The 16,218-nt window shown below is 37.2% G+C and overlaps 1 protein-coding gene across 2 annotated transcripts in view; it reads left to right on the top strand.

Moving 5' to 3' along the window:
* Window positions 1-14,124, top strand: part of LOC149832051 (putative NAD(P)H dehydrogenase subunit CRR3, chloroplastic) — a 28,478-nt gene extending 14,354 nt beyond the window's left edge. The window contains exon 3 of one of the 2 annotated variants that reach the window (XM_090014296.1): window positions 13,784-14,124. In XM_090014296.1, the coding sequence (XP_089870422.1) occupies window positions 13,784-13,890 (107 nt within the window). In that variant the 3' untranslated portion in view covers window positions 13,891-14,124. Of the gene's footprint in view, window positions 1-13,778 lie in introns of both variants that reach the window. The other variant, XM_090014295.1, reaches the window with a different exon arrangement.
* Window positions 14,125-16,218: the final 2,094 nt, after the last annotated feature.

A 16,218-nucleotide genomic window follows, 5' to 3' on the forward strand; every position in this document is an offset into this window, starting at 1 on the left:
TTGATTTTAAAAACCCATCTCCATCCTATTGTTTTATTTCCTTTGGAGAGATGTTGAATTGCCCAAGTATGAGCCTTATGTACTGCATCTAATTCTATTTTCATGACTTATGTTAGAACATCAGTTTCCTTCTAGGCTGATCCTCAAAAGAGGGAAAAGTGAGAAGAAAAAAGATAGAAAGAAGATGAGATGCTGAGTCGTTTTTACTGCACACAGACTCGCGACTTTTTCAATCAATTATCGTGGCCTGGTTTAATGTATTTAATCATTAGGTATTAGGTTACAACCTATGTCACACGGACTCGGCTAAGGAGGTGCCGCACCCGAGTCGACACGCCCCGACACGGGTGCAGACTCGGGTGCGGCTTCAGACTCGGCCCGGACTCGGTCAACGCCGAGTCGGACTCAGTCAACGAGTCGAGGCCGAGTTTGTCCACATTTTGGACTCGGTCAACTTTGAACGAGTCCAAAAATGTCCATTTCGATTTTTAAATTACATTTTGGATCCGGGTCGGGTCGGGTCCGGACCTGACCCAGATCCAAATTTCTTTTGCAGCCGAACCCTAAAAGGGGTTTATCGACAGGGGGAGGGGCTTACCCTCTCGATTTTGCCTCTCCCCCTCAATCCCTGCAGCTTTTTCCTACACCCATGCCGACGATCCAGACTCCGGCTATGGTACGCACAGGCAACCACCGTCTCCTCCTCCGTCAACACTCAACAGGTATGTCGATCGACCCTCCCTCTGCTCGCAACCTCCCTCCTTGCACCCTTTGCTCGCAGAAGAGGGGCTCAACCTCTCTCTATGCCTCCTATTCACAGAGGAGGGGCTTGGCCCCTCCTCGTTTCGCTTATGTCAGGCAGACCCCTCTCCCCGTACCCTCTGCTCGCAGAAGAGGGGCTTGCCCCCCCTCTCTGCACCCTCTGCTCGCAGAAGAGGGGCTCGACCCCTCCCTGTGCCTCCGATTCATAGAGGAGGGGCTCAATCCCTCGTTTCCCTTCTGTTCGGCGTGGCAAGGCTCGGCCTGTCAGCCGAGCCCCCTCCTTCCCCCACTCCTTACCCCTGCCAAACAAAAGGAAAACGAGGAGAGACTCGGCCCCTCCTCGTTTCCCCTGTTGTTCGACGAGGCAAGGCTCGGCCTGTCAGCCGAGCCCCCTCCTTCCCCCACTCCTTCTTACCCCTGCCGAACAAAAGGAAAACGATGAGAGACTCAGCCCCTCCTCGTTTCCCCTGTTGCCTTTGGCTTTTTGGCAAGGGCGAAGCCCCTGGAACGGATAAGGTTCAGCAGGGGCTTGCCCTGCCCCTCTTTTTTTGCGTTAGATAGGGGGTAGCTCCTATTACTATTATTTTGAAGTGTTTATTAACTTTATTTTATTTACTTATTTTCTTTTCAGTTTTCACTTTTCAGATATAATGGCGAGTTCTAGCGGTACTGTCAATACATTTGGTTCAAGTTCTAACCCTGAATTAGAAGTTTCTCAACCACTTTGGAGGCTTGTGACAAAAGGGGTAAAAGCTAGTAGTGGTGGTGGTGGGAATGTGCAATTTCATTGTAATCTATGTAAGACTGTTTTCACAGGTTCTTATACGCGTGTGAAAGCACATCTTTTGCATATTCGTGGTCAAGGAATTAGGGCATGTTCTGGGGTTGACAAAGACATGTTAAAGCAATTAAAAAAAGAACAAGAGGAAGCTGAAAAGAAGAAAATTGTAGAGATGAGAAGCGATTCGATTAATTTGTCTTTTCCTACTGCTAGTGATATACAAGAAGAGCTTTTAAAGAAAAGAAAGATGAAAAGCAATAAAACAATACAAGTGTCATTCAAAAACATGGCAAGAGCAGAAATTGATGAAAAGATTGGCCAATTCTTTTACTCAAGCTCAATTCCTTTTAATGTAGCTAGAAGTCCATATTGGAAAGATATGATTACATCTTTGGCTGATTGCAATTTGAGTGGTTATGTGCCTCCTAGTTCAGAAAAACTAAGAACAATCATTCTTGCAGAGGAAAAAAATAGAATTGAAGACTTGTTAGAGACCCAAAAATTTGCATGAAAACGACATGGAGTGTCGATTGTTTCTGATGGGTGGACTGATATACAAAGGCGACCACTGATAAACTTCATTGCTTACTCAATGGGCCAATCTTTTTGAAGACTGTTGATGCATCTGGAGAGTATAAAGATGCTGAATATTTAAAGAGATTATTTGTCGAAGTGATAAAAGAAGTGGGTGAAGAAAGTGTGGTGCAAATCATTACTAACAATGCTCCAGTTTGCAGTCGTGCAAGAATGAATTTGGCAAGTGAAGATACATATTCACATATTTTTTGGACTCCTTGTGCAACACACAGTTTAAATTTGGCACTTAAGAGTATATGCAATCCATCAAAAGATGATGCACATGCACATGAAATGTGCTTATGGATTGAGGAAATAGAGCATGATGTTCGAAATATTAGAAATTTTGTTGTAAACCATCATCATGCCCTTTCTATATTTAATAGGCATTCTGATCTCAAGTTATTGAAAGTTGTTGAAACTCGTTTTGCTTCTCTCATTGTTATGATAAAAAGAATTAAGCAACTCAAGAATGCATTGATGATGATGGTAGCTGATCAAGATTGAGATTTTTATCGTACTGAAGATGATGTCAATGCTCAAGCTATCAAAAAATGCATCTGTGATGATTTTTGGTGGGATAAAATTACATATTTTGTTGAATTTACAGAGCCTATTTGGGAAATGTTGAGAGAAGTTGACAGAGCTGTACCCATGCTTCATAGAATTTATGAAATGTGGGACAATATGATTGAAAAAGTTCAAAGTATCATTTTTAAACATGAGAAGAAAGATATTGCACTTGATGATTCAGAATTTTACAATCATGTACATTCAGTTTTAGTGAAAAGATGGGATAAAAGCAATACACTTTTGCATTGCATGACACACTCTCTCAATCCAAAATACTACGCAAAAAAATGGTTGACAACAGGTGTTGGTCGTGTTTCTCCAAATGAAGATCCTGAGATATCAAGAAATAAAATGATATATTTGGGAAGACTTTTTAATGATCCTCACATGTTTAAGGTTGTAAATAGTGAGTTTGGCAAGTTTTCTACTGGGAGATTTGATTCTTTAGCAACACTTATGGCAAGGGACGAGGAAGATCCCCTTAATTGGTGGACAACATATGGATCAGAGGCACCAAATCTGCAACGTCTTGCAATGAAGTTGTTATCCCAACCTGCTACATCATCTTGTTGTGAAAGAAATTGGAGTACATATGCTCAAATTCACAACATTAAAAGAAACAAACTCACTAGTAAAAGAGCAGAGGATTTGGTTTATGTTCACTCAAATCTACGATTAATTTCTCGCCGCACCAAAGAAGAGTATAGGTACTTTTTTTTTCTTTGTATTCAAAGTTTGTATTTAAATATTTATATTCAAAGTTTTAAGTTAGATACTAATATAGTCATTTTTTGATGCATTTGTGGACCATCCAAGAATTGAGATGTAAATCCAGAAGATTTTGACTTGGAGGGAGAACATAATTTACATACTCTGAACATGGACTACCTCGATTCTGTTCTTCCCTTTAATTCAGACGATGAGACAGATTTATGATAAGTTTTGTTGTTTATCACACTCACAAGCTTCTTTATGTGTTATATTTTGGTAAGTTTGTGTTAAGAATTGCTTTTTTATTTTTGCTTTAAAATTTACAATCTTTATGTGTTAATTTATTGTTATATATATAATTATATATATTTAAAATATATATATTTATATTTATAATATATATATTTTAATATATATATATATATATATATAGCCGAGTCCCCATGTCCAAATTTTTTGGAATTGCGCCGCACCCGCACCCGCACCCATGTGACATAGGTTACAACTTAACTAGTTACAATATTACATCCGTGCCCCAGTAAACACGTCAATAGGATTTCCCAGCTTGGGTCTGGGTCAGACCCAAACTGGATCCAGACCCAAACTGGGTCCATCACTATACGACACTTAATACTCTCCCTCAAGTTGTGCATGGTCTTGAACCATGGACAACTTGTTCTTCAGGAACCAAAATCTGTTTTTCGTCAAACCCTTTGTAAACAAATCTGCCACCTGGTCTTCTGTAGGAATGAAATGAGGCTCAATCTCTTTGTCTTCAACCTTCTGTCGAATGAAATGCTGATCTATCTCAATGTGCTTTGTCTTACTGTGGAAAATGGGATTAAAGGATATGTTAATGGCACTTTGATTGTCACACAATAAAATAGACTTGGAAATCTGTTCCTCCAATTCATTCAACAAATGCCTTGTCCAAGTAACTTCAACTGTTGCAGCAACCATTGATCGATATTCAGCCTCAGTACTTGATCTAGCTACTGCTTTTTGTTTTCTACTGCTCCAGGATATTAGGTTTTCCCCGAGAAAGATACAATATCCGGAAACCGACCTCCTTTCATCAGGATCTCCTGCCTAGTCTGCATCACTGTAGACCATGACATCATGCATGCTTCCACTTTTCCAACTTTTCTGATACACCAACCCATCTCCAATAGTGCCTTTTAAGTATCTCAACACCCTCTTGACTGCATCCATATGCCCTGTTCGTGGCTAATGCATGAACTGCGACACTTGATTGACAGAATAAACAATGTCAGGGCGAGTAAAGGTAAGATATTGAAGCATGACAACTACACTTCGATATTTTGTAGGATCCGGGTACAAATCTCCATCTTGTGAACTGAGCTTTTGATGTAAGACACTCGGTGTGGACAAAGGCTTGCAGTCTTGCATACCAAATTTCTTCAATAAATCTAGTGTGTATTTATGTGTGTCAAGGTTAGGTAACCATCCTTCCTGTCTACCTCGACCCCAAGGAAATAACGCAAATCTCCCAAATCTTTCATCTTAAGCCTTTGACTTAATAGTCCTTTTATTTCTTCAATGTGATTCATGGAATTCCCTGTAACTATAATATCATCAACGTATATCAACAACAAGGTGGTTATGCCTTTATCCTTGAAGATGAATAAGGAGTGGTCTAAGAGAGATCTACAAAATCCATGCCTCTGTATTTCTAAGGAGAAACTCTCAAACTACGAGCGTGAGGCCTGCTTCAAACCATATATGGCTCTTTTTAGTCTGCATACATATGCGCTCGGGTCTCCCTCAGTATATCCTGGAGGCTGTTTCATGTAAACTTCTTCCTTCAAGTCTCCATGAAGAAACACAAGTTTGACATCTAACTGACTCAATGTCCATCCATGTTTGACGGCTAAAGACAATATAATTCTTATTGTCCCCATTTTGACCACGGGACTGAAAGTCTCATCATAGTTTTGACCATATTCCTGTGTAAACCCCTTTGCAACAAGTCTTGCTTTGTATCGTTATATAGTGCCATCGGGTCTCTATTTGATTTTATAAACCTACTTGGAATCAACAACATTTCTGTTAGGAGGTCTGGCAACAATTTTCTCATGTCTAACATTCATAAAGCTCTTCCACTTCTTCATTCATGGCCTCAATCCATTTGTTTGATTTCACAGCATGATAAAACCCTATGGGTTTATCATGCTTATCAACCTGAGACAGAAAAAGTTGAAGATCCATAGAAAAATTATTGTAGCTGACCCATTTGTCAATAGGATGTCTGATTCTATTCGAACTCCTCAGGTTTCCAACAGGCATATAAGTATCTGATCCAATGTGAGGAGCAGGGGGAGTACCTTTTTCTCTTCGCACATACACATACCCTTTAAATTTGTCAATAGGATGCGATTGTGGGTCTGCGCCTTCTTCAGTGTGTGAAGCTCCACCGACGTGATCACCAGATTGAGGTAAGCATGCTTGGCCTGAGTCAATATTATTTTGGTCAGCCGAGTTTGTTTCTTGAGTACACTGAGGTGAGCAATCACCATAAGTATCTGCAAATAATTCTGCATTCATCCATGGATGATAAACTTCTTCTCTGGGAATCCTTTGACAAGTATTAAATGATACATCTCCAAGATTATTCTCGTCAAACACAACATTTCTGAAAATCTTAATACGCTTAGTCATGGGGTCATAGCACCGATAACGTTTATAATCATCAGCATATCCCACAAATCTACACTTGGAAGCCTTTGGTTGGAATTTGTTCCTGAGAGAATCATAATATGAACATAACAAATGCATCCAAACACACGCAGAGCATTATAATCGGGTTGAATGCCGAAAAAAGAACAAAATGGTAAACTATTTTGCAAAACTGTCATAGGCAGACAATTTATAATATAGACAGCTGAATGGAATGCTTCTGTCCGCAAACTAATGGGAAAATTAGTGTCATGCATCATGCTCATGGCCGTTTCAACAATATGCCTATGCTTTCTCTCAGCGACCCCATTTTGTTGCGGCGTATGTGGACAAGACACTCTACGCTTTATTCCATTACTTTGGAGAAAATCAGTAAAATCCTTCGATGTATACTCACCACCTTCATCACAATGAAAATGCAAAATATTGGTAGAAAAATGGTTTCGAACAAAGGCATAAAAGTTGCGAAATATGGAAAAGGTTTCAGACTTATGCTTCATAAAGAATATCCAAGTATAACGAGAGTAGCTGTCAATAAAGATGAGATAATATCTGTTGCCAGAAGAAGAGCATACGGGCGCAGGACCCCAAACATCTGAATAAACAATTTCAAAGGATCTTGAAGCTCTTTTATTTATAGAATTAAAAGGAAGTACATGACTCTTACACATCTGACAACTGGGACACTTTTTATTACTGATCTCAAGAGCTAAGCTTGATTTAGGAATTAATTTGCTTGATACAAGTTTCTCAAGAAAAGAATAACTGCAATGACCAAGATGATCATGCCAAATACTTGGCTTATTACATTTGGAAAGACTAAAAACAGACTCAGGACCTGACTTAGATAACTCAGACTAAAAAGACTTAGACTTCAATAAGGGCTTCAAGATGGGACTGGTACGCGCAAATGGATCTTCCTTGAAGATGTACATATTTTCTTTTCGCTCCCCTTCAGCGAATGTCTCCCTCGTTTGAAGATCCTTGACATACACAGAAGAGGGAGTGAATTCAACATAAGAATGTGTATCATCAAGTTTAGACACAGAGATGATGTTCTTTTTTATGTTAGGAGCATGAACAACATTTGACAAATTGAGAAATGATTTTGATAGAGGAATGATTGCATTACCAATGTGAGAAATGTGATGGTGAGATCCATCTCCAGTAACAATACTATTTTTATCAAAGAAACCGAGTTCGAGAGCTTACCAACATCGCCTGTAACATGGGTCGCTGCTTCTGAATCAACATACCATGATCCTTGATCATTCTGTTTCAAGTGTAACCCAGACAGTGCGGCCAACAAAAGTTGTTTCACCTCCCCATCAGACTTGGTAACATTATCTTCCTTCTTGCTTTCAATGTTTTGCAATTTGCCTTTATTTTGAGGATTAAACCAGCAATTTGCCTTAATATGTCCCTTTTTATTGCACAGGTAACATGTCGGGACAACTCTTTGAGTTTGGTTCTTCGCATTAGAGTTGAACGACATATTGGGTGTGGGAAGCAAACCTGGACCTGCAAATCTATCACAACCTCTTCCTCCTCTGAAGCCATTTCCTCCACGACCACGACCAAAGGAGAACCCAGTGGCTAAGACATCTTGGGAGTCAGATTGAGCACCAGAATCTTCAGCGATGCCTTTCAATGACATTTCGTATTGTAGAAGTTTTGCTCGGAGGTCTTCAAATGCGGGAAACACGGGCAAGCACAATAATGATGTCACCAATACATGATAATCTGGGCCTAAACCATTCAATGTCTGTTGCACTTTATCCTTGTCCGACACTTCACATCCAATAATGGCTAATTGATCTGTAATAGTCTTCATCTTATTCAAGTAATCCATGATAGATAGACCACCTTTCTTAAGAAGCTGGAATTCTCGCTTGAGGAATAAAACTCTTGCTTCAGATATCTGAGAGTATGTCTGTGTCAACCTGTTCCACAATTCCATCGCTGTGCAGTCGTCAGGGATAACAACTAGTACTTCCTGAGACAAGGTAGACGTGATTTAGGCAATTAATGCCTGTTCTTTTCTCATCCAAGAGACATAATCTGGGTTGCGAACAAGGTGAGTAGATGCAGCCTCATGAGCATCTGTTTCCTCCTTTGCAATGAACTCTGGTGGGACTGAAATTGATCCATCCAGATGACCAAAGAGATCTTGGCTCCTGATAAAAGGAACTATTTGTCTCTTCCAAGTCAGGAAATTGGAGTTATTTAATTTTTCAGAAACGAGTTGACTAAGGAAGTTTGATGACAAACCAGACTGGGATGGAAAAGAATCCATGGTTACGAGACACGAGAATATAAAATGGAAAGCACTCTAAGAAAAAAGCAATCAAATGACCACTTAAAACTCAAGATAATGTGACTGTTTAAAATCAGTCCAGAAGAGAACTCACTATAACAGAACTCAGATCTGCTCTTTTTTTTTTTGATATCAGATCATGAGAATACTCAAATTATCAACTCAATATTTATGAATCAAGCCAAAGCACAATTAATCAACGTTGTGCATATTCAAGTTATCGGATCACGTGAACAAGTGTCAGATCACGTTGATTAACTAAGTTTTCAGATTAATCAACGATGGATATTCAGATAAAGGAATGAGAAAACAGATCCTACAGAAAGAAAAGAAAAGAAAGCACGAGCGACGATTCAAGAGATGTTGATTAATCGTATTTTCAGATTAATCAGCAATAAAGGAACGAGAAAACAAATTTTAGAGAAGAAAGAAGAAATCATGTTTTCAGATGAAGGAAGAAAGAGGAAATCACGAGTTTCAAGATAGGGTTTCAGATGAAAACACGAAAGTGCTTTCAAGAAAAGAAAATCTGGATGAGAAGAAGAGATCGTTGGTTTGAGAGAAAATACGATAACACAGATTGTGGAAGAGGGAAAGTTTCCTGGCCGAAATCAGATGATCTCTAAGGTCATACCTTTTGGAATCAATACCGAGCCCTAGGTCCAACCATGCTCTGATACCATGTTAGAACATCAGTTTCCTCTTGGGCTGATCTGCAAAAGAGGGAAAAGTGAGAAGAAAAAAGATAGAAAGAAGATGAGACACTGAGTCGTTTTTACTACACACAGACTCACGACTTTTTCAATCAATTATCGTGTCCTAGTTTAATGTATTTAAGCATTAGGTATTAGGTTACAACTTAACAAGTTACAATATTACATCCGTGCCCCAGTAAACACGTCAATAGGATTTCCCAGCTTGGGTCTGGGTCAGACCCAAACTGGATCTAGACCCAAACTGAGTCCAACACTATACGACACTTAATACACCCATTCTTTTATGTTTTTAGCTTCGTTGTAGTTAGAGGGTTCATAATATGAATGAATGTCTAGAAGACAAGTCCTATAGTTTAGAGAAAAAGATTTATAAGAAACAAATCTATTTGGAGGCCTATGTATTCGTTCAAATCTTCTAACACTAGTTTTTTTAACATTTGCTGATTGATTATATCTTTTAAGCGTACATGGATGCTCCCCATTATCTCGTCTAGAGTATTGTAGGAGATTATGAGATGATTTTCTTTCTTCACTTAAGTCATTAATGGACTCGAAATTACCAATGTCATTATCAACAATTTCATTATTTGATTTAGGTAACAAATCAAATAAGAAAGCATACTCAGATTCTTCCTTAGGCTTTTCAAAAGCAAATCCATTTTTATTTTCAAGAAAAGTAACATTTCTAGAAACATGAAGTTTATCATTTGTTTGATCATAACATCGATAGGCTTTTTTATTTTTTGCATATCCAAGAAAGACACATTTTATAGCTTTAGGAGAGAGTTTGTTATATTTTTCAAGAAGCACAAAACATTTATATCCAAATACCCTTAACCTTTTCAAGTCGGGAGGAATTTTAAAAAGTTTTTCGATTAAAGATTTGTTTTCCAATGTTTGAGAAGGCATTCTATTTATTAGATATATTGCGATTAGAGTAGTTTCGGCCCAATTTTTTTTTGGAATTTCTTTTGAAATAAGTAAGGTCCTAGTAGTTTCAATAATGTGACGATGCTTTCTTTCAAAAATGTCATTTTGTTGAGGGGTCTTAGGACAAGATTTTTGGTGTACAATTCCATGTGTTTTTAGATATAATTAAAATTCATTTGAAAGAAACTCTCTCCCTGAGTCAGAGCGAAAGACTTTAATATTTGTTTCAAATGGATTTTTGACAAGATTATGAAAGTTTTTAAAACACGAAAAAACTTCAGATTTGAGTTTGAGGAAGTATATCCAAGTATGTTTACTAAAATAATCTATGAATGTAACATAATATGAATAACCACCTTTTGACATAATGGGAGCGAGACTCCATACATCCGAATGTACTAATTAAAATTTTTTATTAGACACGGAGGTTCTAGATCCAAAAGGTGTCATTTGCATTTTTTTCAAGTATACAATCTTCACGTATAAAATCTTCATCTTTATAAAAATTTTTCAAAAATGAAAAATGAGATAATTTGGATATACTTGGATGTCATAATCTTTTATGCCAAAGATCTAAATTAATGTCTTTGACATGATTACAAAAGGAGTTTTTAGGTAAATACAAGTAATCCATATAGTAAAAATCTATTCTTTTAGGGCCTTGCCCCAATCAACTTCCCTAGCTAGAGATCCTGCACCCAACAAGCCTTATATGAGAATAATACTTTACATCTCGGAAATTTGAGATATTGAAAAAAGATTTAAATCCAATTTTGCATTAACCCTCACTTTTTGGGACATTTTTTTTTTTGAGATATTATTGAGGTTTCCTATACTTTTAACTTTTAAAGTACCATCGATGGTTGATACAAATAAAAAATATGAATTAGTGCAATCAGATAGTAGAGACTCATTATGAGTCATGTGAAAAGAGGCACCCAAATCCAAAATCCAAGAAGACTTAGCTTGAGGAGAAGAGGAGATGACGGCGGCAAATGTAGAAGGAGTGGCCTTAAGAATTTGTGATATGGCCTCTGTTATTTGAATAATAGTCAAATCATTGAAGTTGCATCATTTTTTTTTATTCTTGAGGTTCTTCACTTAAGGTGTCCACTTTCTTAAATTTGGGACAATCCGGTCTTATATGCCCCGATTCCTTACAATGATGGCAAATGATTTTACTTTTGTATCCTTCTCTATTATGTCCTTTTCCATTGAATTTTCTCTCAAAATGAGGTGGTTTATACGTTTTTACAAAATTTTTGGGTCTTGTCATGGCAAGGACCTCATGATTAGACTTGTGCATTCCAAGTCTTGTTTTCTCTTGGCAAATTTGAGCAAGAGCCTCACTTGTAGAAGGAGTCGAGGTCTTACGAAGCAAAGAAGACATAACTTGCTCAAATTTTGGTCGGAGACCTTAAAGAAAAGAGAAAATATTTTCTCTTTCTATTTGTGATCTTCTCATTTCAATAGCCGAACCATCCCATTTTGGTTCTAACATAGTTCATACCAAATAGGAGATAAAATACTATAAAAGTCTCTTACACTTTTATCTTCTTGTTTGGTATTACATACCTTATCTTGAAAATAATATAGCCTAGCCATATCTTTTTAGATGAAGGTACTCTTTAGAAAAATCCATGCATCACATGCCTTTTTAAACTTAATGATGTTGGTGGCGATTTTGAACTCCATGGTATTCATGAACCATGAGAGAATTTGAGTATTGCTCGCTTCCCAATCCTCCAACTTGTTTTGATATTATTGCAAAACTTTTTTTTTTTTTTTTCCGGACAAAGCTTTGACTTAATCTCCTTCTCTTGTCAATTTTAGTTGCAGTTCATTAGTGGTACCACTAACAAAACCCCATAGCTTCTTACCTTTATGTGATTCTCTGTTGCCGTCGCCTACATTAAGTAATTGTTTTCATTTAGCTTATAGGAGATGACGGAGGCGGAGTCTCTTTCTCCCATAATGATTTCAAGAATTTTGAGTAGAGGAGTTGGAAGAGTATTGAGAGTTGAGGAGCACCACCACAAGTAGAATTATCCCGAAATAACTTTTCACTTCTTCAAGAGCCAAGCTTTGATACCATGTAATGAATCAATGGTGCACGAATACAATGCCATCAAAAGGCTACACAAGTGCACAACAAAACCGTGGTCTCTAATAGACCTATCACAATCTCATAAAAGAGATAAGGAATATGAACTACACAATAACACAAAGGCACAAAAGCCTATAAGAAAAAAGATCTTTATAAACTTCACATAAAATGCTTCTAAAAGCATTGCATACAAGGATAGTGTTTATAGAGCCTCACTTGAAGTGAGGGAGGCAGTCCAACAGTCGTTGGACTGCCCCCCTAACAGTCATATTAGCATTTAATACAAAAAAGTAAAAATAAAAAAGAGAAAAAGTACATTTCAGTCCCTAATGGACTGTACTAAATACATGTTTTAAAAAGACCAAAATACCCCTGACTGATATATGTATATCAGTCGGGTATATATACAATATTTTAACATGAACAACAAAGCTCTCTTGAAGCTGTTACATATTTTCTCAAGCCAATCTACTTTAAGAGCTTGCTTCTTTCTCTCTCTCTCTCTCTCTCCCCTCAAATGAGTGGTTCAACATAGAGCAAATGCAAAATATTGAAAAGCTCTAAGAAATCTAAAGGGTTTCATCTCTCAATTTTTTTTCTAGCTCTTGAAATTGATGTTCTTTGAAAACACCTGGTATAAACAGATAAGGAAAGAGGGAAAAACATTTGCCTCATCCTTCTCAACATTCTTAAATTTGCCTCCATCTTATTTGAATAGTCAATAATGGAAAAATTATTGGAGTATAACTAATAGTTTATCTATGAGTTTTCTGTAGAAAGCAAAGGATCTTGTGACAAAGCCTTATTATCAGAATTATTCTAATGACTCCTTTATTTTCTAAAAGAAAAATTTGCCCATTATTGAAGTCTCACACATTAATCTTTCATCATATCAAGAAATATGAATGCTATAAAAGTGAAAAATAGATAGGATGAAAAATGTGATTACACTAATCATTTTGCTGTACAACATCTGAATAGCGTCTATGGCATTGTTCACGGTACCATTTGCACCATTATTCAAGAAGTCCGATTTCTTTTCTGATCCACTTCAAGGGTCCTTCAGCTTACGTTTTGCCTCATATTGTCACCTACTGAACTTCATATTATGGATGTGAAACAAAATGTTAACATTTTTCCTCCCCCAGACCGTGTGTGTGTGTGTGATACTTTATTATGCATATGGATTGTGGCTTGTGTGGGTTACTCGAATCATGAAAACATATATTCCAGCAGCTTTCATAAGAGTTTAATAGGGTGTAAGCTCCATAGTGGATGTATGAGAGAGAGAGAGAGTATCATTTGGTGGGACTTATCGGAATATCAAGTACCATGCAGTGGACTTATTGGAATAAACTAACCATTGCTAGAAGCATAAAAAATTGGCCTATCCACTGTCAGTCAAGCGGATAAACTCGTGACTTTCGTAGCATCTTTGAATTGTCTTTCAAATTTCTAGATTCAATATTAGGCTGTGGTAGAGGTTTCATGTGTGTACTTGCTTACCTTTTTAAAATATGTTTGGTAGTTATTTGAGTGGGAAAAACAGAGATGCATGTTGCTTATTGTATCAAAATAGTAAGTTACAGTCTCTAATTGCATGTGCAGGGCAGAAAGTCCTGATGTTGGTCTGCTTGAAGATTCTACCGGTCTGGCTTTTTGCCCTTCTCCTGGCCTCTGGTATTGTAAAGTTGCCCTTCAGCCTCCCATTTTTAGATGATTATCTTATGTAAATTGTATTAATTTTTAACTCAATCTAAGCGGAGGCATATATGTGTTTCCCTTTCTAGAACTTGATGTACATACTACATACTGGCCAGTCTTCACTCAAAGCATTCATTCGCTTTTACTGCCTTATATTATAGTTTTACTTTAAATATTGGCCAGTTCTCTTTTTGACTGTCAGGATTGAATATTGTCCTTTTTCCTAAGTTTGATTATAATGTTGATGTAGTGAATTCCGGTGAGCATTAGATGGGAAATGTGGCACCACACAATAGTTCATAGTGCCTAGAACTATGTTTGAATGTTTCATATTCTTGGTGTCTAAATGATGAACTTAACGCATGGACAACAAAGTGCGTTCTTGGGGTTTATTTGGCAAGGAAAATGTCGCAAGATTTCATCTTATTGGAAATATAGAAAAATTCTACTTAAAATTTTAAAACAAAAAAAAGGAACATGAAAAGCATAAGAAAAGTTTTAAAATGACACCTCACTTTTGGTATGATTAAAAAATGCACCTAAAATTTGGAAATTTTGAAAAAAGCCACCAAAGGTTTGTTTATGTATGTCCAAGAGACTATTTTAAATTTTACTGCAGCTAGTACTAACCTGTCTTGGGTTAGGACAAAGTTAGCTTTTTATCCACCAACACCAATTAGAATATAATCTTGGTCTTATAAGCCAACCCGGATTTGGCTAATGAATTAGGAGGGGATTGATTTGATTTCTTCTCGCAACAAATTGGCTCAACTTATATAAAATCAAGAGCAGACTTTGGAGGAAAAAAAAAGAAAAAGTGACTAATAAGTTATTAAAGTTAATTTTGGCATTTGTTAAACTGTCCATGGTTTTTGTATTAACCATAACAATGTTTAGGTGCATTTATGAAAATTTTCAAAACACAGGTATGTGTACAACTAATGATATTGAAAACTTGAATGCCAATTTTAAAACTACCCCAAAAATATAAAAACGTAAGCGTACAAGTAAAAATAAAACAAAAACTGATTACAAAACTATTAGATTGAGATAGGCACTTAAATCACTATAAAATCACACTGGACATAAAATATTCCTAATATTTGTGTGTGGTTGGAAGTTTACGAGTAGTCCTCTATAAGCAAGGACAGTCAATTGGATTTTGTTAGGAAATATTTTAACGAATCAGCACTTTAACCCTAGGAGTTTAAATGATTTTGGTTCTGTTTGGATGTAGTCATTGTAGGATCCTACATAATTAGGTTGGCGATCGAGAATAGTTAAGGAGAGCCCTTGTCAGTTTTTTGGATCTGCTCAGATTTTTTATAGCATCCTTATTTAAATAAAGTTGGTAATTGAATATGGATATCCTTGTTAGATAAATGGGTCTGCTGATCCATATGGGTGGAAGGAGAATAAGGGTTAAGATAAAGAATAATTCAGTACTTAAATAAGAGGGTCAGTTGGGCAATTGAAAGGTTAGGTAAGGGGCAGAGCAACCATAGGTCTGTGCTTATCGAGATTCAGGGAGGCCATTTGGTCTCTTTTCTGAGGTGGTGCCACTTCAGTGGCAAAATGAAAAGAAAATAAAGAGAGGATCTCTCCAGGATAGGGACGGCCAGCTTGGGTCTCTCATTTGGTGGTTGAGATAGCCTTCCTCTCTGTAAAAGGCTCTTGTAATCTCATTTGATTTCTTATCTAATGCATTTACTGTTGAGAGATTTATTTTTATCTTTCTTGGCTTACTTGTTTAGTAGGAATATGTTTCTTTCCTTGGAAGGAGAAGTCTCAAGTCATCAAGAGAATCCCACCGACTTCCTTGCCATATTCTCTCTCTCTCCTCCCCTAGACGTCCATGCCCTGGTTCGAATGTAGCAGCCCCCCTTTGGGTAGCTATCAAAATTTCGCTTAATCATTGCAGGGCTTGCATATAGAGCCAGGCCTTGGTGATTTTGCTTCCTTTTTGGATTTGGTGATGAATCCAAACCATATGAAATCCTTTTCTTTTTTTGGGTCCGTAGCCAAGTTGGGGGTCTTGTGGATAGTTCTTGGGGCGATCCAAACTGCAGCCTAGGGTGAAAATGGATCAGATTCAGTCAGATATCCAAACCAAACCCAGCACCATATTTTCAGCGGTTATCTTCAAAGTAAGATTGGAATTTGTATTTGGATCGTGTTTAGAGTTGTTAATCAAGTTATGTTTTGGTTCTGAATTGGTTGAATAATTTATGTTGGACCGGTGTTCGAACTTGAATTAAATATAATCTGTCGTTACTTGTGAAAAGCGTGTTCTGTCCTTTGTTTATGATCTATATTTTTTCTAAAGAAGTTTATGGTCTATATG

Source organism: Nuphar pumila, chromosome 7 (genome assembly GCF_984573655.1).
Source record: "Nuphar pumila chromosome 7, dmNupPumi1.hap1.1, whole genome shotgun sequence".
Lineage (NCBI taxonomy): Eukaryota > Viridiplantae > Streptophyta > Magnoliopsida > Nymphaeales > Nymphaeaceae > Nuphar > Nuphar pumila.